Here is a 20,580-nt window from a genome sequence, read left to right on the forward strand (position 1 = left end):
GGCGGCCCTGGACAGTTCGGTGGCAGGATGGACAGAGGTACATTAGGAGGCACCTCTCTGACTGGCCCTGGGCGGGAGAGCGACGGGCAGGGTAGGCACTGGGTAGTCTGGGGACGGTGGGGATTGGGAGAAGACCTGGGTGTAGTGAAGATGGTGTTGGAGGGGGCATGAGGGCGCTGGGAGTCTCTCAGAGTGCTCTGAGAGGGCATCAGTCTATCAACGGCCTGAGGGGGAGAAAAAACTGGGGCCTCGTTGGGAACAGGGGCCTGGACCAAGGTGGGATGACTATAAATAGTATCTTCCTTCAGCCAAGGCGGAGGGCCAGGCAGCTGGAACTGCCTAAGGCTCTCCCCAATATACCTCTTGCTGGCCTCCAAGGGGTCTTGTTCATCAGGGTCACCCGGTCTGGGAAGTTTTTCAGATAGTGCCTTCTTAGCCTTTAAGCTTGTATTTCTAGGGCACCTACTGTGTGCTCTGTGCTGGTCCTGAGTTTCTCTACACACCTACTGTGTACTCTGTCTTTTCCGTAAGCCTTTCTGAGCTGTTTTGGCACCTTGGCTAGCTCTGAATCACTTGCAGCACCTACTGTGTGCCCTGTGCCAGGCTAGAATCAAGAAGTACAGATCAGGGTTCCCAAGCTGCCACTCACATGGCTGGATCCCCAGAGTGGAACCTCACACTGTGAACTCTGGGCTCAGAAGGATGGTGGGGACAGTTTTGAAAATGGCCAGAGGAAGCTAGGACTCCTGGGAAGTCCCTGCACCCAGCAAAGCAGCATCTGGTCGGGGAATAAAGAGGAAGAGCAAGGGCCGACTAATGAATATGTATGTTCTGTGTGTATGCATGAGCATGCTAGCGTGCATTTGTGTGGTAGGGATGGGCCCTGCATCTTGCTGTTGTAAATGGTGGCTCACTGGTACAGCCAGGACAGGGCAGAAGATAGAGAGTGGCAAGATTTTGAGCCTTGAGAAGCGAGGGTTGAGGACTTGGATCAAATGGCTTCTATAATAGGGATACTAGGAGGCGGCCCATTGGTCAGTACAAAAGGTGCCTAGGGAGCCATCCAGGGTCAGGCCAGTTAGGTTCATGGTGGAGAAGGGCTGAGCTAGCCGTATTCATACTTGAGTGCACAATGGCATCCCAACACGTCCTGTGCACGGGGCAGGGTAATGGGTGCACTTTGAGATACCCTGAAGAGGGAAAAGCCACGAGGGCTAGTCTGTTGAACATGTGCTGGTGTTGGGGGAGCAGAGAGCTCGGATTCCAGGGCATCTCAGCAGAGGGAACAAGCAAGAGCCTAGGTGTGAGAAGTGAGGCGATGAAGGAAGTCGTAGGTGAGGGTGAAGGCTGGGAGATGAATTGAGTCCTGCTCGCTCGCACCGTGGGCTGGCTCTGCTATCTCGTCTCCTCCCCGCCTGCATCCGCAGCTTCTTACCTAAGAAATGAGGCCATGGAAGGGGAATGGGGAGTAGTCCTCAGAGCAGATGTAGACCCTGGCATTGGGAAGGTTGCCTAGGCTCATGATGGTGACCTATGGCTTCCTAGATGGATCTATGGACTTGAGAGGGTGTGTCTGGGTCAGCCCGGGGTGAGCCAAGAAGAGTGGGAGGTATAGAGTCACATTTCCTGAAACCAGGCTCAGACTGGGTGTGGAGATGTCTTTGGCCCCTGGCACTGCCCTACTCTGCCCTGGCTACCAGCTCTTGAGTAACATCCAGGAGCTCTGGGGAAGAGAATGGATTAGGTACCCATGATGTTACGAAGTCACTCTGTGATGAGTCCCAGTGAGCCACACTGAGATTTCTGAGGCCAAATGTGGTCCCAAGGTGACCTCGTCAGTGACCAAGAGATAAACAGGAACACAGTGAGTGACTTTGGAGAAGTAGGTGCAGCTGATGTGCACAAGAGGAACCCTGCTCCTATGAGCCATCTGTGGGTGTGCTCCAAGCCGCCCACCTCCCGCTGGGGATTGAGGGAGGACACAGCAACAGGAGAATTGCCTGGAGCAGGGTATTTCTCAAAGTAACCAGCTAGAACTGGTACTAGGGAGGCACAAGGTGGGCTCCTGCACTTACACCTCCTTGTGTAGTGGTTACCATTGTCACAGTGGTCCTGAGGGTCCCTACCAACTGTCCAGAGCTGGGTTGGGACCTGGTGACCTGACCAAGGCAGAGGTGACAGGAAGGGATGCTGCACTGATTGGGAATGAGGTCAGTATTGTTTTTCACGTCCCTAGCTCTGGCTGGGCATCTGGAGAGCTGGAGGCAGGAAACCATCACTAGAGGGCAGCAAACGGAGATGGAGATTCGAGCCGTGCTGGTGGGGCCAGGAGCAGCAAGTGTGGTTTGGAGAGGGGGCTGGGCAGAAAGAAGAGGCCTGAGCTTCTGAAAGACTGTGGTGGGGGTCAGACACGGAAGAGTCATGTTCATCCGGGCCCACCCAGGGTGGGGAGTTATTCCTATCAGCGCCTTAGCCTTTAAGCCTGAGCTGCAAAGCTTGGCCCTGGGTCCTTGCCCTGGTACATTTCCAAAGGCAGGGAGGGCGATAATATAATGAACGAGAACGCCTACACGTTCGGGAGCAGATTCCTGAGACTGACATTTAATCTGTACCACAATCTTGTAAAATTGATGTCTGCATCTCGTTTTCCTGATGGAGAGACAGAAATTCGTTTTTAAAAATGCACAAACTCGTTACTAAAACTGTAATTGGGACTGGGAGTGTAGCTCAGCTGACAGTGTTTGCCTAGCATGCACAAAGCCCTACGTTCACTTCCCAGCCCTGTATAAACATTGTGCAGCAATAACAGCATTCAAGGCTATCCTCAGCTACATATTGAATTCCAGGCCAGCCTAGGCTACAAGAGACCCTGACCATCCTCCCTCAAAAGAAAAAAAATTTGTAATTGGTAAAATGTAAATCCTGGGAAGAGAATCAAAATACTGCCAGAGCTTAGTGAGTCTCCAAATAGCTTGGTCATATATCTGTACCAGGTGGGCAGCCCACGTTCCCCAAGAGCCATGCCAAACACGGTCGATTTGGAGATGTATCCTGTGTTCCTGTCCCCGAGATAAGGGAACATTTTCTGCGTGGTTGAACAAGTTGTTCTCGTGGACGGGGGAAGTTTCGAGGGTGGGAGCAGTTGAGACGACCCCGAGAAGGTCCAGGAGGGCGCAGCGGAGGTTGACTGCCAGGACATTAGAGCCACTTGGGGCCAAGAGCCAAGCAGTCTAGACGATCCTGGCTCTGAGGGTCACGCAGGCCCTGCCAGGCCTCACACCCTGCTCACCAGGCGACCGTGAGGTCACGTTCCTCAGGGAGCAGAGGCAGCACACGTCTTGGCGGCGGGGCTGGGGAGCCCTAAAGGGGACCGTGGGCAGGGCTATGCAAATACGAACGAGCCGCTTGAGTGCTGGAAACTTCACATCCGGGGTGGGGCCTGCATAAACTAGGTATCAAACGCCTTGGGAATCGAGCATGCGCGTTATTAGCTTTGGTTTGAAGGACGGGGCGCACTTAGTCCAAAAAAGAAAATTGGGCATGCGTAGTCGTAGGCCAGTGCCTCTTCAGTTTGGGTGGAGCCTAATAGTAACTGGGGCGGGCCTGCGGGAAGATGGACAGGAGTAGGAGCCGCTAGAGGAGGGGCGGGGCCGAGGGGTGGGACCTCGGGTGGCCCGAGGTGGCCCGGTTGCTGGGTGCGAAGCAGCGCAGTCCGATTCATCGCAGCCGGGGGATGGCGTCCCCACGGGAATTGACCCAGAATCCCCTGAAGAAGATCTGGATGCCGTATAGCAATGGACGACCCGCTCTGCACGCCAGTCAGCGGGGTGGTAAGACGGGGTCCGCAGAGAGAGGAGGAGGGCGATGAACCCGGATGGGTGGGTAGACGGCCTGGGCGAGGGTCTCCAGTGGAAAGGCAGGAGACAGGTAGAGAAACAGGTAAGGTGAGGCAGTTGTGCCTGATGGGCGGAGTCGGGGACAGGTGAGAGGCTGGGAACAGGTGAGGCGGGGTGACCGTGGTGCTGTGACAGTGGCCCGCAGAAGCTAAAGTGTGGTGGAGCAGGAGTGGAGACAGGTGTGAGGGGACATGTCAGTTTGTTGGAGACCAGGTCTGGCCACCATGACCCAAGCTGTCCAGTGCCTGGATATAGCGACGACTTTGGCGTCATGGTACTGCTGCTCGTTCCTCGCTCCTGGCCCCGGAGTGGGCTGCCAGCTAGGCTGGCTGGAAACCGAGCTGTGTAGCTCTAGACAAGGCACTTGAAGTCTCTGAGCCGAGGACTTTTGAAAGCCTACTAGTCCTCAGTAAGACAAGTGCTCCTTAGTCTTAAAACCAAAGTTTTGGGAGGAACTTCAGGGGAGTCCAGTTGTCAGCCAGTGGGGACAGCACACCATATGGCCCTAGCTCTGTGCCTCCGGACCTGGAAGCACCCCCCCTGAGTTCATAGGTAGTGACTGCACAGGAGGGTGGAACGTCCAGGGGATGTGCGGAAATTTGCGAATTGCTAAGTGACTCACCTCTTCTGGGATGCTGGGTGTTTTCACCGACTTCCTTGGGCCTTCTGTTTGTTCTGCGATTTTTTTATTAACAAGAAAAAGAAAAAATGTTTCAGGAGTAATTCAAATATTGTAATGAATTTGTAGCTTGGCAAAGACCTCAGAGAACATCTAGTCCAACTGGTGGCGCAGATATGGAAAGGAGATCAGGCTGTTGTGTGATGTGCCCGGGTCTCCTGGCCATCCTGCAGACTGCTGTGTGTGATAAGGGAGGGGAGGGTCCTTTAGGCTTCAGTCGCCAAGGCCAGCCTGAGGCCACGACTTTGACCTTTACCATAAGGAGAGTCCTAGGAGAGTGGGAGTGGGAAGGTGTGTGTAAGATGGCTGTGGTTCCTGAGCAGACTGTGTTCCTGTGGGTGGTGGCTCTGACCACAGTACTGGTGGAGCCATAGCTGTCCAGACACATTCTGAGTCCCCAGGGACTGTGGCGTCAGCCTGGCCAGCCGTCCTTTTGGAAGCATTGTTAGTACCGTGATCCTGACCCGTGGCCGCACCTGCTACAGGGGGAGTAGGAACCTGGGCTGTGGGGCCAGTAGCACTCAGGTCACATCCTGGACCAACTCTGTGGTCTTGGGCAAGGAGCTAACTAACACCTTAGACCCCAACCCTAGGATGAGACCATTGCCTGAGCCTCTAATGAATGGATACTTGACACGTGGAAGCAAGCTGGGCATGGTGGTACAAACTTTTGATCCTAGCAGTCAGGAGGCAGAGGCAGGAGGATCTCCATGAATATATCTAATTTATATAGTGAGTACCACGACAGTCAGGGCTACAAAAAAAGGAAAGAAAGAAAGAAAGAAAGAAAGAAAGAAAGAAAGAAAGAAAGAAAGAAAGAAAGAAAAAAGATAGAAGCAAATCTCATTACCACCAATCTCCTTTTTGCCTCTCGTTCTTCAGAGTAAGGGACTGAGCTATCAGCCTGAGCCAGCCCCTCAGTACAGGAGCTGAGGCCCAGAGGAGGGACCTGCTCAGGATCTGCTCCTGAGGTAGGACTGTATGTCTTTCTCTAAGCTCTAAGTGTAGGGTTAAAATGTGGCTCTTGTGCCAGGCGGTCATGGCACTCACCTTTAATCCTGGAGAGGCAGAGGCAGGTGGATCTCTGAGTTTGAGGCCAGCGAGGTCTACAGAGTGACTTCCAGGACAGCCAGGACTACACAGAGAAAACCAACCAACCAACCAAAGTGGTTCTTGTGTAAGTGGAGGGCTTGTCAGTGTCAGAGTGTTGGAATAGTCTGGGTTGTAGACTCCTGCTTTCCTGGAGTAGGAGGTGACCTGGCCGGAGATGAAGCTTGCGGATGTGTGCCTGGGAATGAGGGTCTGGGCCCCAGCCGGAGGTCCCGGAGGTCACACACAGCACACCCATCCACTTTGCACAGTGAGCTCGGGGCCGGGTTGCAAGACAGTAAAGACCCAGGGTGGGGAAGTTTAGTCTGACCGCAGGGGTGTATGGGAAGGAAGAAGCAGTGCCTACTGCTAATCGGGGCAGGCAGTAGGTTCCCTCTGGTGTCTAGTCTCCAGCTTCTTGGGGTACTGGGGATGAATGACAAAGCCATGTTCTCCACCCTCAGACACCATAGGCAGTTGATAAAATTTTATAATTTACAAAATTCAGATGCACACCTGCATGTCTGGAAGCTATTAACCTTTCTTTCCATTGGAATGCCAGCTTAGACCTTTAGGAGCTCTGTGGGGAGGAGGTGGGACAGGTGATAAGGAGGGGCCCCAGGACCAAGGCAGTTAGGACATTGTTTTTCCTTTGCTTTTGAGAATGTAGTCTCCTTGAGCAGGCTCTGGACAGCTGACCAGGGAACCCACTATGTAGGCCTCCTGTTGATGGCCTTGTGGATGGATCTCTTGGCTCCACCTCCTTAGTAACAAGATATCATTTTTCTTTTCTTTTTTTATGTTTTTTTATATTTGTTTCTTTTATGTGTATGAGGGTTTTGTTTTCATGTGTGTCTGTGCTCTGTGTGTGTGCCTGATGTCCTTAGAGGTGAGGAGAGGACATCAGATCCTCTAGAACTGGAGTTAGAGACTCTTGTAATCTTGTAATCCTCTGGATGTGGGCTGGGACTCAAACCCCAGTCCTTTGCGAGAACAAGTGGGTTTTTTTTTGTTTTTGTTTGTTTGTTTTGTTTTGAGACAGGGTTTCTCTGTGTAGTCCTGGCTGCCCTGGAATTCCCTATGTAGACCAGGCTGGCCTCAGACTTACAAAGATCCTCCTGCCTCTGCCTCCCGGATGCTGGGATTAAAGGCGTGTGCTACTATGTCCAACTTCTGATGACTTTTTTCAGCCAAAATGTGAAAAGATGCCATGATTCCCCTGTGGGACAGGACTTGTGTGTGCACAAGGCAGCAGGGGAGACAACTCTGTCCTTGAGTGGGACTGCCACGCCATGTGTTTAATTTTTTTGTTTGTTTTTGAGACGGGGTTTCTCTGTATATTTAGATCCTGTTCTGAAACTTGCTCTGTACATCAGTCTGGTCTCAAACTCACAGAGATCCACCTGCCTCTGCCTCCTAAGTGTTGAGATTAAAAGCGCATACCTTCGCCGCCAGCATGTTATTTAACTTTTAAGAAGTCTTCCTTCCTCAGTCTGGCCAAGATGGTGGGAGCAGGTCCAGTCATTTCGGGAGTCTTCCCAGAGTCCACTCTAGGAACTTTGGCTGTGCCTTTGGTGGAAGTGTCTGGAAGTAGGTAGGCTGGCAGCCACTCCCATTGCTACCAGTCTCAGGCCTTGGTGCTCCTAGAGCTCTCTGGCCTTCCATGGATCTATGGGAAGGGAACCAGAAAGGGCTGAGTTGGCATGTCTTCAGACTTCCTTCTCTCTGTGTGGATGGTATTACAGACAATGTGTTCTGCTGTCCTGGCTGCTAGATGTTGGGGTCCTTGTGGGCTCAGGGCTGGTCTTCTGACTGCATACCCCCACTTTGGACCGTGGCTCCCAAGGTCTCTAGTGTTTCCTTCTTTGTTCTGCCTTTGTTTGTAGTTTTTCCTCTCCTGGGATGATCACCACATTGTGCTGTTGTAAGCAGAGCTGCCACGAATGTTCTTGAACTTTGGTTTGCTTTGGGTTATTTCTTGGGAGCTTATCTTGAGGAGCAGAGGTGATCACTAATTTATTGCCTTGTTTTGTGCCCAGCTCCAGTCTGCTCCGCTGACTGCCCACCTTACACGTGGATGGCAGTAGGGAAGAGGAGTGGAGTTACCAAAGACTGTGGGAGGAGGCTGTGGCCATGAAAGGGGCCCAGGTCTGCTCCGGGAAAATAGATGCTGTGCTAACTAGTTTTTTTTTTTTTAAAGATTTATTTATTTATTTATTATGTATACAACATTCCTTCCATGTATGCTTGCATGCCAGAAGAGAGCACCAGATCTCATTATAGATGGCTTTGGGCCACCATGTGGTTGCTGGGAATTGAACTCAGGACCTCTGGAAGAACAGTCAGTGCTCTTAACCTCTGAGCCATCTCTCCAGCCCTGTGCTAACTAGTTTTATGTCACTTTGACACAAGCTAGAGTCCTCTAGAAGAGGGAACTTCAACTGAGAAAATGTCCCCAGAGGGTCTGCCTTCAGGCAAGCCTATAAGGCATTTTCTTAATTAGTGACTTTGTGGGGGGGGGCAGTCCTTTGTGGCTGGTGCTCCCCCTGGGCTGGTGGTCCTGCGTTCTATAAGAAAGCAGACTGAACAAGCTATGATCTCCAGGACAGTAAGCAGTGTTCCTCCAACTCTTGCCTCCAGATTCCTGCCCTGTTTGAGTTCCTGTCCTGCCTTGCTTCAGTGATGAACTGTGATGTGGAAGCCAAATAACCCTTTCCTCCCCGAGTTGCTCTGGTCATGGTGTTTATAACAGCAATGGTCAACCTGACTAAAGCAGATGTGAAGAATGGGTACAGTACCTCCATCTTGAAGTCATGAACACTGGGGGAGCAATGGTGTGGGTGCGTGGATGAGTGGGTGTGTGCGTGCGTGCGTGCGTGCGTGTGTGTGTGTGTGTGTGTGTGTGTAGGGACCCATCAGGAGGAGCATGGGGAGGCGGATGGATTCCCATGGTAAATGGCTGATGTACTGTCTTTAACTTGCTTCAGAGCTCCTGGTCAGCGTGGGCAGGAGTTGTGCAAATAGACTTGAGCAGTCTGCTGGCCCTGCGGAGGCAGGAACTTGCTTAACTCAGCTTCCTCTCACCTTAGCCAATACTGAGGTTATTCTGCAAGTGTCCTCACTCTTCCTTCAGCTCACGTCCCCTGGAGTTCCCAGTTTGGGTCATGCACAGGAATGATGCTGCCTACATCCTGGGTCCTAAGTGCAGTTGGTGCTGAGTACACCTGTGTCCGTAGTCCAGGATGCTGTCAGGCGAGGCAAAGGGCACAGTTTCCGAGAGCTTGTCTGTGGGGAAAGTGCAAGATCATGCTGGTGAGGTCACCAAGACTCCGAGTTAACAGAAGGTGTCACAACCAAAATAGGAACCGAGGCTCGCCTGACTGCTGACAGGCAGAGCTGTCCCCAGGTCTCTATGTCCAAAGAGAGACAGCTGAGGGGGGTTCCTGATGGTCTGGCAAAGGAGGGCAACTTAGCGTGCAGACAGAGGAGGGCCAGCTCCCAACATCCGCTCAGCAGTCTGCCCCCTATGCTTTTACCGGCTCTGTCGTATGGGTGATGCAGGGAAGGCTCCTGGGATTCCTGGGACCACATCTGGCCACGCTGGAAGCTGAACTGAGTCACAGGCAGGCCTGCTGCTTGGTGTCAGTCCTAGGCCGCTGACGCTCAGGGAAGCTGTGGGCAGGTCTTTCCCTACCTCCAACCTTGGCAGATTCTCTGGTTGACACCCTGGCTTGGTAGCATGTGAGGTTGTGAAGAGGATCGTCATTGCTGAGCCTCTGGTCTGGTCCTTTGTGGCCCTACCCTGCTGTCCTCCTAGCTGCCTCTCTGCTCGTATTACTGAGCATCAGTGCAGTGCCAGGGCAGGAACAAGAGTGGCACGGGCACTCCAGGGTTACTGGGTCAAAATTCCTTCCCTGGGGGGGACATAAACAAGGTCTACCCCTCCTCCCAAGGTCCCAATGACAAACTAGTGCACAATTCTACAGAAGTTCCCTCTGAAGAGCCAATGAGTTTATTGGACTTCCTTCCAGAGCATAAGTGAGGGGTTACGTACATGGGTGTAGGCGCATCCAGCAGGGTAGAAAGCAGTGGATTCTCAGGGGAGGGTCTCTAGACCTCACGCACCCCTCCATGAGGGGACTAAGCAGCCAGCAAACCTAGCCAGGATAACGCTTTCGCAAAGGGGCGCAGCTGATGGCTGCTCGGCTTGGAGGATAGTCACACGTAAGACTCTAAATAATCAGAATTGGTCCAGAGCTAGCAGTCACTCGGGAGGTGGCCAAGTGGGGATGAAATGCCCCAGGGGCACATGGAGGTGCCCTTGGGGAAGGAGGTCCCTGCAGAAGGGAAAACTTTAAGGCGGAGCTTTGAAGAGAAAGAGAACTTCAAGGGGGACCACAGTGCAGCTGTCACAACATATGGAGACAAGGAGATTAGGGAGTGGAGTTTTGGGTAAGGGAGGCAGGCATTGGCTTTGCTGTCCTCTGGGTAGTGGGCAGCTCCCTAGAGTGTTTAGCTGCTGGCCTGGCTGGTTGTGCCTTACATATACCTGTGTGCCTGAGGTAGCTGGTAGCCTTGCTGCCTAGGTGAGGAAGCGAGAGGTGAATGAATGCTCCGCTCTCGCTTTCTCTCTCTCTCTGTCTCGCTCTTTTTTTTTTCTTTTTTCTTTTTTTGGTTGCAGTCCAGGACCCTAGCCCAGGGAATGGTGCTGCCCACATATGGTCTCTCTACCTCAGTTAATGGGAACTCCCTCATAGAATGAGATTTGTTTCCATGGTGATTCTAGATCCCATCAAGGTGACAGTCCAGATTAACCCTCCCGGTGCTGCTTGCCTTCCAGTTTGCATGACCAACTGCCCGACGCTCATCGTCATGGTGGGCCTACCAGCCAGGGGCAAGACCTACATTTCTAAGAAGCTGACCCGGTACCTCAACTGGATTGGTGTGCCTACTCGGGGTGAGGCTCCAGTGGAATTGTGGGAGGACTACTGAGGGAGGGAAGAGAGAAGGCTGGTGGTGGCAGGGCCTGAGGAGGGGCCCTGGGCAGGGGATGGTAGGGTTGCTGTCCTGTGAAAGTTAAGCCTCTTCTCCCCCTAGAATTCAACGTTGGCCAGTATCGCCGGGACATGGTCAAGACATACAAATCGTTTGAATTTTTCCTCCCAGAGAATGAGGAAGGCCTGAAAATCAGGAAGTAAGTGTGGTGAGGGCTGGGGTGGGGCTTTGCTGTAGAGAAAGATGGCTTGATAAGTTACCACCTGTTTGCTGAGAAGCACCCCTTCTCGCTGCCTCTGGAGCCTGCTTACTGGCGAGTGCACGAGCTACTGCTGAGCTCCAGCAGCTCAGTCTGATGCTGTGTCACTGACAGGGCTGGCTCCATGCTGCTGTGTCACTGACAGGGCTGGCTAGATGCTGCAGACTGAAGGAGCTGGCATCTTTGTTTTTTCTTTCTCTTTTCTTTAGTTTTTTTTGAGATAGGACCTCATTCTGTTGCTCTGGCTGTCCTCGAACTCACAGAGATCAGCTTGCCTCTGTCTCTGTCTCTGGAGTGCTGGGATTAAAAGCGTGTACCACCACGTCCAGCTCTAGGCTGGCGGCTGCTTCTTCTTCTTCTTCTTCTTTTTCTTCTTCTTCTTCTTCTTCTTCTTCTTCTTCTTCTTCTTCTTCTTCTTCTTCTTCTTCTTCTTCTTCTTCTTCTTCTTCTTCTTTCTTCTTTTTTTTTTTAATTTTCAAGACAGAGTTTCTCCGTAGCTTTTGGTTCCTGTCCTGGAACTAGCTCTTGTAGACCAGGCTGGCCTCGAACAGAGATCCGCCTGCCTCTGCCTCCCGAGTGCTGGGATTAAAGGCGTGCGCCACCACCGCCCGGCTCTAGGCTGGCTTCTTAACCTCTCAGGTTGTGGAAAGGTTGGCATATGCTGGGTTTAGGGGGAAGTTGTATGTAGCCTCCTAATGGCTGTCTCATCCCTCCCTAGTATTAAGGACTTTGGTAAGGACATTCTGTGGGAAGAGAAGGTGGAGCTTCAGGGAGGGAAGAGGGTTAGCCAGGGCATGTCAGGGGCCATTGTATGGTTCGGAGGTCTGCTTTTGTCTACTCCAGGCCTCTGTGGAGGATGCATGTTAGTTCCTCTTCTGCCCCAGGAGAGGCGCTCTCATGAGTATGGGAATATGCTTGTTTTGTGCCTGGAACGTACCTTAGTTTTAGTTTAGCGTTGCTTGGGTGCTGTGGAGTTAGTGGTTGACACTCATGAGATAGAACTTTTCCCTCCCTGTTCAGACTTGAACTTTTTGAGAAGGTGTTGGTGGGGTGGTCAAGAGCCCTGTCCTGCTGGGTGGTGGTAGCACACACCTTTACTCTCATCGGTTGGGAGACAGAGGCAGACAGGTCTCTGTTAGTTCAAGGCCAGGCTGGTCTGCATAGTGAGTTCCAGGACAGCCAGGGCTAATGTGAGACCCTGTCTCACAACAACAGCAACAAAAGCCCTCTCCTATTTTCACTTCAGCTGCTGTGATAAATCACCAGGCAGAAACACCCGAAAGAACGCTTAGGGGAGAAATGTTTGTTTGGTTTGTTGGACCAGATTGTAGTTCACCGAGGGAAGTCAAGGCAGAAACTTGAAGCAGTTAGTCACACCTACCGTGCCAAACAGAGACAGTAAATACATGTGTGCTTACCTGCCCTGCTTGCTTTCTCTCTCAACGCACACTTGAGGGACCCGGCCGTGACAGTGTGTCACCGTATGTTCACAGTGGGCCTTCCCACTTCAGTCGAGCCAATTAAAGTAAAATCCAGAGGCTGAAGAGATGGCTTACTGGTTAAGAGCACTGAATGCTCTTCCAAGGATCTTGATTCAATTCCCGGCACCCATGCAGCAGCTCACATCTGTCCATAACTCCAGTTCTAGGAGACCTGGCACCCTCACACAGACATAAATGCAGGCAAAGCTCCTTTGCATATAAAATAAACAAGTTTTAAAAATAAAATCCCTCACAGACAGGCCCACCTGACCTGGGCGGCCTGTCCTTGAGCCTCTTCCCAGGTGATTGTAAGATTGTGTCAAGTTGACAATGAAAGCTAACTGCCACACGCCTCTTGCCAGCCTGAGGTAGCACAGACTGGCTCTGGCCTCGCCATGCTGGTAGGATAGTACCAGAGGCTGCTCCTGACTTCCTCAAATTTAGACCACTGTGCAGCTACTTCTCCCCTCTGTGGCCACGAGGGGGCAGGAGCACCCCACTGTGTACTTGAACTTGCTTCCTTTGCTCTTGCATCATAGGGGTGGGACGAGGCTGAGGCACCTAGAAAGGGAGTCTGACCTTTAGGTAAGACTAGAAGCTAGGAGATGTACTGTTTTTGACTCTGCTATGCACTTGATGTCTGATATCCACTGTTCCCATTTTATAGGTAAGGGGACCGAGGCTCAAAGAGTCTGGGAGTCTCGCACCCTTCTGTGCAGGCTACTTCACGATTGAAGTAGCTGAGTAATTTTGAGCCCGAGTCTTTACCACTAAGAACCGTCCATCACAGCTGAGTTTGGTAGTCCATGCCTGCAGTCCCAGCACTTGGGAGGTGAAGGCAGGAGGATCAGGAGTTCAAGGCCAGCAGCCGTCACACACAGCGCAAAGCCAGCCTGGGCAGCATGAGTCCATGCTTCAAAAGATCAAGAACCAAGAATCCATTAAACAAACCAAAAACAACAACTTTCCATCATCCTGCACCCCAGCCCAGAAACAGAAGGCATTTTTGTCTATTTTGTTTTGAAATAGATGTCATGATATAGCTCATGCTGGCCATGAACTTGCTACATAGCCAAGAATGACTTGAACATCTTTTCCTCCTGTCTCCTCCTTCCAAGTGCTAGGATTTCAGACATTGCCACTGTGTGTGGTGGGACCAGAGTCTTAAAAATGAGAAGCTTGGGAAGAAAGGGCTGTGTTTCCAAGACGCCTAGCTACACACACACACATTGCCGAGGTCTCAAAAGCTAGAACCATATTCATATACATGAAACTAGACAAGAGGAAGGGACAATCAGGCATGCATATGAAAAGGCACATGCACACATCCCATCAGGCACATTCCTGTTCTGTTTTCTTACCATCCACGAGCTCTCTATGTACACCATGGACACATAACCACACATGTATGCACACATCTACATACACATAAGCCTACATGGCATAAGTATACATGGGTGTGTTCACATGCATACATAAGCCCTGGACACATTTAGTCAGCTGTCTGTGAGAGTGTGCTGTGTGCACATGTGGCCTCATTCTTGCTTGTGCGTTACTCAGAGTCACACCCATGCTCACCCTTGTGTGCCTCTACATTCTGGGTGCATTTGGGTCCTTCAGGCTGCCTTCAGGCCTGTCTGCAGTAGGCTAGACTGACTTTGTCTTCTCTCCTGAAGGCAGTGTGCCCTGGCAGCCCTCTGTGATGTCCGGAAGTTCCTCAGTGAGGAGGGAGGACACGTGGCGGTGAGTGTGACACCCTAGAAACGGCCGGCAGTGAGACATAGGATGCCTCACCACCACCCTGTCTGCTGTTTGCTCATCAGGCACCTACAAGGAAATCAGGGTGGGGTGGCTGTGCCCCTGGATGCCCGAGGGTGCCAGCCAGAGGGAGAAGCATGCAGAAGCTATGCTGAAGGAAGCGTGTCCGGCCATTGCTCCCGGATGTGTTTTTAACTTGGGAGGTTCTTCCTTCTAGAAGTTAGGACATGAAGCACACCTGTCTTTCTTTTTTTTTTTTTTTAAAGATTTATTGATTTATTTATTTAGTATGTATACAGTGATCAGCCTCCATGTATGCCCACAGGCCAGAAGAGGGCACCAGCTCTCATTACAGGTGGTTGTGAGCCAACATGTGGTTGCTGGGAATTAAACTCAGGACCTTTGGAAGAGCAGGCAATGCTCTTAACCTCTGAGCCATCTCTCCAGCCCCCTCCTTTCTCATCTCTTCTGGGACGAGCTCTGGTCCTGTAACCCAGGTCCCCTTCACTTTGTTCAGCTGACTCGTTTTTTTTTAAATAATTTATATTATTTTTATTTTATGTTTATTGGTGTTTTACCTGTGTGTATGTCTGTGTGAGGGTGTCAGGTTCCCTTGGAACTGGAGTTACAGACAGGTGTGAGCTGCCATGTTGAACCCGGGTCCTCTGGAAGAGCAGTCAGTGCTCTTATCTGCTGAGCCATCTCTCCAGCCAGCTGACTCGTGTTATTAATGTGAACTCCACAGATACGTTTTCTTCAGTAGAGTGGCTGCAGATATAGTGCAGTGAGTAGATGCTGGTATGGCAGGCGTGGAACCTAGGATCGACCTCCAGCGTGGTGTGAGCCTGTAGTTCAGTACTGTGGGGTGTGAGCCTCTAGTTCAGTACTGTGGGGTGTGAGCCTGTAGTTCAGTGCTGTGGGGTGTGAACCTGTAGTCCAGTACTGTGGGGTGTGGTGTGAGCCTGTAGTTCACTGCTGTGAGGTGTGAGCCTCTAGTTCAGTGCTGTGGGGTGTGAACCTGTAGTTCAGTACTGTGGGGTGTGGTGTGAGCCTGTAGCTCAGTACTGTGGGGTGTGGTGTGAGCCTGTAGCTCAGTGCTGTGGTGGTAGAGACAGGAGAATCAGAGCACCCTTGACAAGTCTAGGGATTTGTAGGCCAGCCTGAGGTGCCTGCGACCCCACTTCTAAACAACAACAGAGTGCTTGGGAAATACTTGGAGTGAGGCCTTGCCTAGCAGAAGTATCTTTTTTTTTTTCTGATCTTTTTTCTCTCCAAAACATGGTCTCATGATGTAGCTCTAGCTGTCCTGGAGCTCTATCTAGACCAGGCTGGCCTCTACTTCATAGAGATCCGCCTGCCTCTGCCTCCTGAGTGGTGGGATTAAAGGAGTGTGCCACCACCATCCAGCTTCAAAAATTATTTCTTTAATAAACTGCCTCTACCATTTACTGTTTTCTGGCAATTCAGCCTCCCTCTACCTCCCATTTTCTTAGCTGCCTTTTTTAGAAACCTTGGTGGAACCAGTTTTTAATTTGTTTTCTTCCTTCCTTCCTTCCTTCCTTTCTTTCTTTCTTTCTTTCTTTCTTTCTTTCTTTCTTTCTTTCTTTCTTTCTTTGTGTGTGTGTGTGTGTGTGTGTGTGTGAGAGAGAGAGAGAGAGAGAGAGAGAGAGAGAGAGAGAGATTCTCTATGTAGACCTCTAGCCCTGGAACTCACTCTGTAGACAGTTTGGCTTCACACTCAGAGATCCACCTGCCTCTGCCTCCTGAGTGTAGGTCACCACGTCTTTAATGTGGCTCCAGTTTTTGTCTTTTTAAGATTTATTTATTTGTGTTTTATGTATGAGTGCCCTGCCTTTGCTTCCAGAAGAGGGCATCAGATCCCACTATAGATATGAGGCACCATGTGATTGCTGGGAATCGAACTCAGCATCTCTGGAAGAGCAGCCAGTGCTTCCCCCCACCCCACCCAATACAGGGTTTCTCCTCGTGTGACAGCCCTGGCTGTCTTGGAACTCGCTTTGTTCTTTGTATAAGAGGTTGGCCTTGAACTCACAGAGATTCACCTGCCTCTGTTTCCCAAGTGCTAGGATTAAAGGCGTGCGCCAGCATTGTCCAGCTCCGCCCTCTCTTTAAATATAATAAAAAACAAAAATATAATAAAAAGGAAAAGAAAAAAGGCTTGTTGCTAGTCATGGTGGAATACACTTGTATTCCCAGCACTTGAAAAATATAGGCAGGAGGATTGCTGCAAGTTAGGCCAATCTATCGTATACAGTAAGTTCAAAGTGAGACCCTACATAGTGAGACCCTATCTCAGCCCCTCACAAAACAGATTTAGCTCACAGTTTTGAGACTGAAAGTTCTAGATTGGGCATCCCCACCCCATCCCACCCCCCAAACCCTTGTTAAGGATCTGATAGCATCAAGGCAGGAGTCCCTGAGGGAAGAAAAGATGACATCTGGAGCTAGGAAACCACAGAGATGGGTAGGCCAGACTTGCATCTCTCTTGGGAGAACTTGACCATGAACCTTTAGGAGAAAAACCACATCCAGACCATAGTACCAGGCTTAACCGGTTCTGCTAGCGTTTGGCTGGCCACACATGAACTGAGCGCCTACTCTGTCTTCTGTGGAGTCTGCCAGAGGCAGGCAGGCTGGTGGCCCGAGCCGCAGTTACCCTGGCAAGAAGCCCAGTCCACAGAGATGTCTGTACTGCAGCCTTGGGTAGCCTTTTGCTTCCCCAGGACCAGAGTCCTGAGTTCACCCCCTAATTCGGTCCTAGGTTTTTGATGCAACCAATACCACGCGAGAACGAAGAGCGATGGTCTTTAACTTTGGGGAGCAGAACGGCTACAAGGTGAGGTCTCCTGGGTGTCACATCTGGGCCCTCAGCTGCTCCTTTCTCAGGCTCCTGGTGCTGGGCCCTAGGGTTGTGGAGTGTAATTTGAGATGAAGGTGTAGTTTCCTCTCCTGGAGCTTGCTCTCCAAGGCTGTAGTGGGGGAGTTCAGGATGCAGTGACATCCTCTAGAGGATGCTCAGGCCTGGTCAGCATGGCCATGGGTGGAAGGGAGAGACCCTGGGAGGAAGTGCAGATCACTAACCATGTCTGTGGTTCTGTCCTCCTTTCCCTGGTCCTCTGGCCTTGCTGTAGACCTTCTTTGTTGAATCTATCTGTGTGGATCCTGAGGTCATAGCTGCCAACATCGTGGTGAGTGCTGCATCTGACCTCCCTGGGATGGTGACAAGGCAGGTGCTGGGTGGCAGTGGACGACGGTGACGGTGACAGTGAGGTGCCTCTCCAGGTCTGGGCTGCTGCTTGGGCTGACCTTCTTTGAGCTTGAATTTTGTGGGAGTGAGGAAGCAGGTGAGCCTGGAGTCCTGAGGAGCAATTGTGCGGAGGAGGGTTATGTGCCTCATGGGCCTGTATTCCTTCTGTCTCCCTTCTCCTCTCCCACAATCCCTCGACAGCAGGAGGAGCTGCCGCCACGTGTGGGCTGGGTGTTTCTATTTAAGACTCGGACTGGTTTCCCACTCTTGTTTTATACTCCCTGGTTATCTAAAAAGTGGCCATGTCAGCTGGGCAGTGGTGGCACACTCCTATAATCCCAGCACTCGGGAGGCAGAAGCAAGCAGATCTCTCAGTTTGAGACCAGCCTGGCCTACAGAGTGAGTTCCAGGACAGCCAGGACTACACAGAGAAACCTTGTTTCAAAAAAACAAAAAATAGGGCTGGAGAGATGGCTCAGGGGTTAAGAGCATTGCCTGCTCTTTCAAAGGTCCTGAGTTCAGTTCCCGGGAACCACATGGTGGCTCACAACCATCTGTAATGAGGTCTGGTGCCTTCTTCTGGCCTGCAGACATACACACAGACAGAATATTGTATACATAATAAATAAATAAATAAATATTTAAAAAATAATAATAAAAATAAAAAGGCCATGTTGGCTTGAAAGATAATTCAGGTAGAGAAAGAGCCTTAGGTTTTCTCTGGGCCATACGGTGAGAGACTGACTCAGACCTGGAAGCTTCAGAGTCACTCCTTATGGGAGCAGTCCCCAGCTTGACTTCAGCCTCAGGCCCCCAGCCCTAGCCTGGCCTGGCCCCACCTCCCTGATCCCTGCCTAGCTGTGTCCTTGCTTTTGGGCTCTGTTTGGACTCCAGTCCTGATGTGTCCTTGCTCTGTGTCTGGCTCTGGCAGCAAGTGAAGCTGGGCAGTCCTGACTATGTCAACCGGGACAGCGACGAAGCCACTGAGGACTTCATGAGGCGTATTGAGTGCTATGAAAACTCCTACGAGTCGCTGGATGAAGACCTGGACAAGTGAGCAGCTAACCCGCAGCCTGCCGCTGCAGTGTGTGTGTGTGTGTGTCCCCTTGGCCACCTCTCTGTGGCTTCCTGTGGTGGTGACTGGGGAAGCACACCGAAAGGTAGAGGCTGTCTGATCTCTTGTGTTTCTTTCCTTGGGGCAGAGGTGACGTACAGAACACCTGCTGCCACATCTGGAGCTCTACAAGTCAGGACTTCTCCTGTCCCAGCATAAAACTGAGCCTCTTTTCAAAAGGCTTTTGCAAACCTTCCATGTGCTTCTTTCACTGTGCAGCTGGGGAAGGGGAGGGGAGCCAGGCATATCATGCCTGTGAACAGCAGCCAGTGGCCAGTGCTTGTCAGGCCCATCGGCCTCCCTCTGGCACGGAAGAGCAAGCAGGAGTGCTGAGTGCCATAGCGGGTGCCCACTGAGGGTCCTACAGCTGGAACCAGCAATATCTTCGCCAAAGGCCAGTAGTTTATTTAGGCTTTGGAGGGTTCCCTGCTGCAGTGAATGACTGTGCCATTGTCCTGCAAAGAGACTGTGTAAATAAGTGACCATGGGTGTGTTCTACTGAAACTTTATAGCAAACAGCTTGTGGGCAGCATCTGAGTGGTCGGCAGTGGTTTGCCAGCTCCTGACTCTTGGCGTAAGTGTCACCAACAGTAGTTAAATCAGTAGCAGCGAGAGGTTGGCCAAGTCTCACGGTCGCCATAAATCATAATTACAGGAAGAGGTTGGCGTGTAGGTTGCACGGCATTAGTGAAAGGCTGGGCTATAAATATATGTTTGGATGTTTATAATTACATAAGAATATGTCATGCATATGAACCAAGGAACACAAGCAACTGCTAGAGGGATAGCTTCTGGGTGCTTCTAGAATAGAGGTGCCTGTGTCGGCCATGGTGACACAGCTTTCTTCCCTCTATTGGACTCTGCAGCCAGGCTGAAGCTGAGTGGCTCTTGGGCCTCTCCGTTGTGACTCTGTTGTTTCCCCTGGTCTCCCCAGCATTGCTTCTGGTCACTCTGCAATGCCTCTGCACTAGTGGGGCTCACCCGGAGCAGCCCCACGTAGGCTGACAGCAATGTTGCTCCTGGTTTTATTGGTAATATCAAGGCAACAAACATATCGGGTCTCCCGTGAGACCCGTGAGAACTCAGATGAGAACATCCAGGGGCTGTTAGCTAAGTCACAGTTGGTCCCCGCTGCTGCCAGCGTAAGCGCGCTCTCCAGGCAGGAGCCTCTCATACGTGCACAGTGGGGGAAGCAGCCAAGTCGGGTGTGCCGGCTGCTGTCCCAGGGCCATCCTCCTGTACTTCTCAACCACTGGTTTCCTTTAGGGGAAGGGTGGCTGCTCCTCGGCACATAGGTGACCTTGACTGTGTCCCTGGGGAGAGGATCACCAGGAAGGAAAGCTGACCAGGAACCTGGGGGAGGGGAGTGTTGGCCAGCTACCGGGTCAGCCCTAGGAAAAGCCATCTCGTTCAACTTTCACAGCTCAGAGGGAGGCAAGAAGGGGTCTGGGAACTCACAGGCAGCAGTCTGGGAACTGATGTGATTTGACTGACCACCTCTCCGGATGTCACCTTTGAAGTCTCACGGTGCTTGTGTGTGTGTCACTGGTGTGTCACTGCTTCCTCACCCGTCACTTGCACACCAACTCACAGTCCTGTGTGTTTTGATCAAATCCAGTATGAGAGTTGCAGGTTTAGAGCTGGTCCCTGTGGCTGCCGATGCGCTCCCAAGGGCCCAGCCGCCCTCACGGTTCTACCTTCTCTCTGGCAAGGGATCTGTCCTACATCAAGATCATGGACGTGGGCCAGAGCTATGTGGTGAACCGTGTGGCTGACCACATCCAGAGTCGCATCGTTTATTACCTCATGAACATCCACGTGACACCCCGCTCCATCTACCTCTGCCGGCATGGGGAGAGTGAACTCAACCTCAAGGGCCGGATTGGTGGGGATCCTGGACTGTCTCCCCGGGGCAGGGAGGTCAGTGCATGCGTGCGTGCGTGTGTGTGTGCATGACATGCATGTGTGCATGTATGCATTGGTACCCTTGGGTGGCAGAATGGATATAGACAGTGTAGTGGGTCTTCTGTAGTCAATGTGC

The 20,580-nt window shown here is 51.6% G+C and overlaps 1 protein-coding gene across 5 annotated transcripts in view; it reads left to right on the plus strand.

The window, feature by feature from the left end:
* The window catches only part of Pfkfb4 (6-phosphofructo-2-kinase/fructose-2,6-biphosphatase 4), a 37,316-nt gene continuing 16,736 nt past the window's right edge, over positions 1-20,580 (plus strand). For 2 of the 5 annotated variants that reach the window (XM_050139602.1, XM_050139606.1), the window contains exons 1-8: positions 3,681-3,830; positions 10,505-10,621; positions 10,762-10,858; positions 14,076-14,142; positions 16,940-17,014; positions 17,310-17,366; positions 18,357-18,478; positions 20,252-20,459. In XM_050139602.1, coding sequence (XP_049995559.1) covers positions 3,734-3,830; positions 10,505-10,621; positions 10,762-10,858; positions 14,076-14,142; positions 16,940-17,014; positions 17,310-17,366; positions 18,357-18,478; positions 20,252-20,459 — 840 coding nt within the window. In that variant the 5' untranslated portion in view covers positions 3,681-3,733. Of the gene's footprint in view, positions 92-3,680; positions 3,831-5,457; positions 5,547-10,504; positions 10,622-10,761; positions 10,859-14,075; positions 14,143-16,939; positions 17,015-17,309; positions 17,367-18,356; positions 18,479-20,251; positions 20,460-20,580 lie in introns of those variants that run through there. The other 3 variants (XM_050139605.1, XM_050139604.1, XM_050139603.1) reach the window with 3 other exon arrangements.

The sequence above is a fragment of the Alexandromys fortis genome, unplaced genomic scaffold (assembly GCF_014885135.2).
Source record: "Alexandromys fortis isolate MF-2015 unplaced genomic scaffold, M_Fortis_MF-2015_v1.1 scaffold_36, whole genome shotgun sequence".
In the NCBI taxonomy this organism is placed as follows: Eukaryota; Metazoa; Chordata; class Mammalia; order Rodentia; family Cricetidae; genus Alexandromys; species Alexandromys fortis.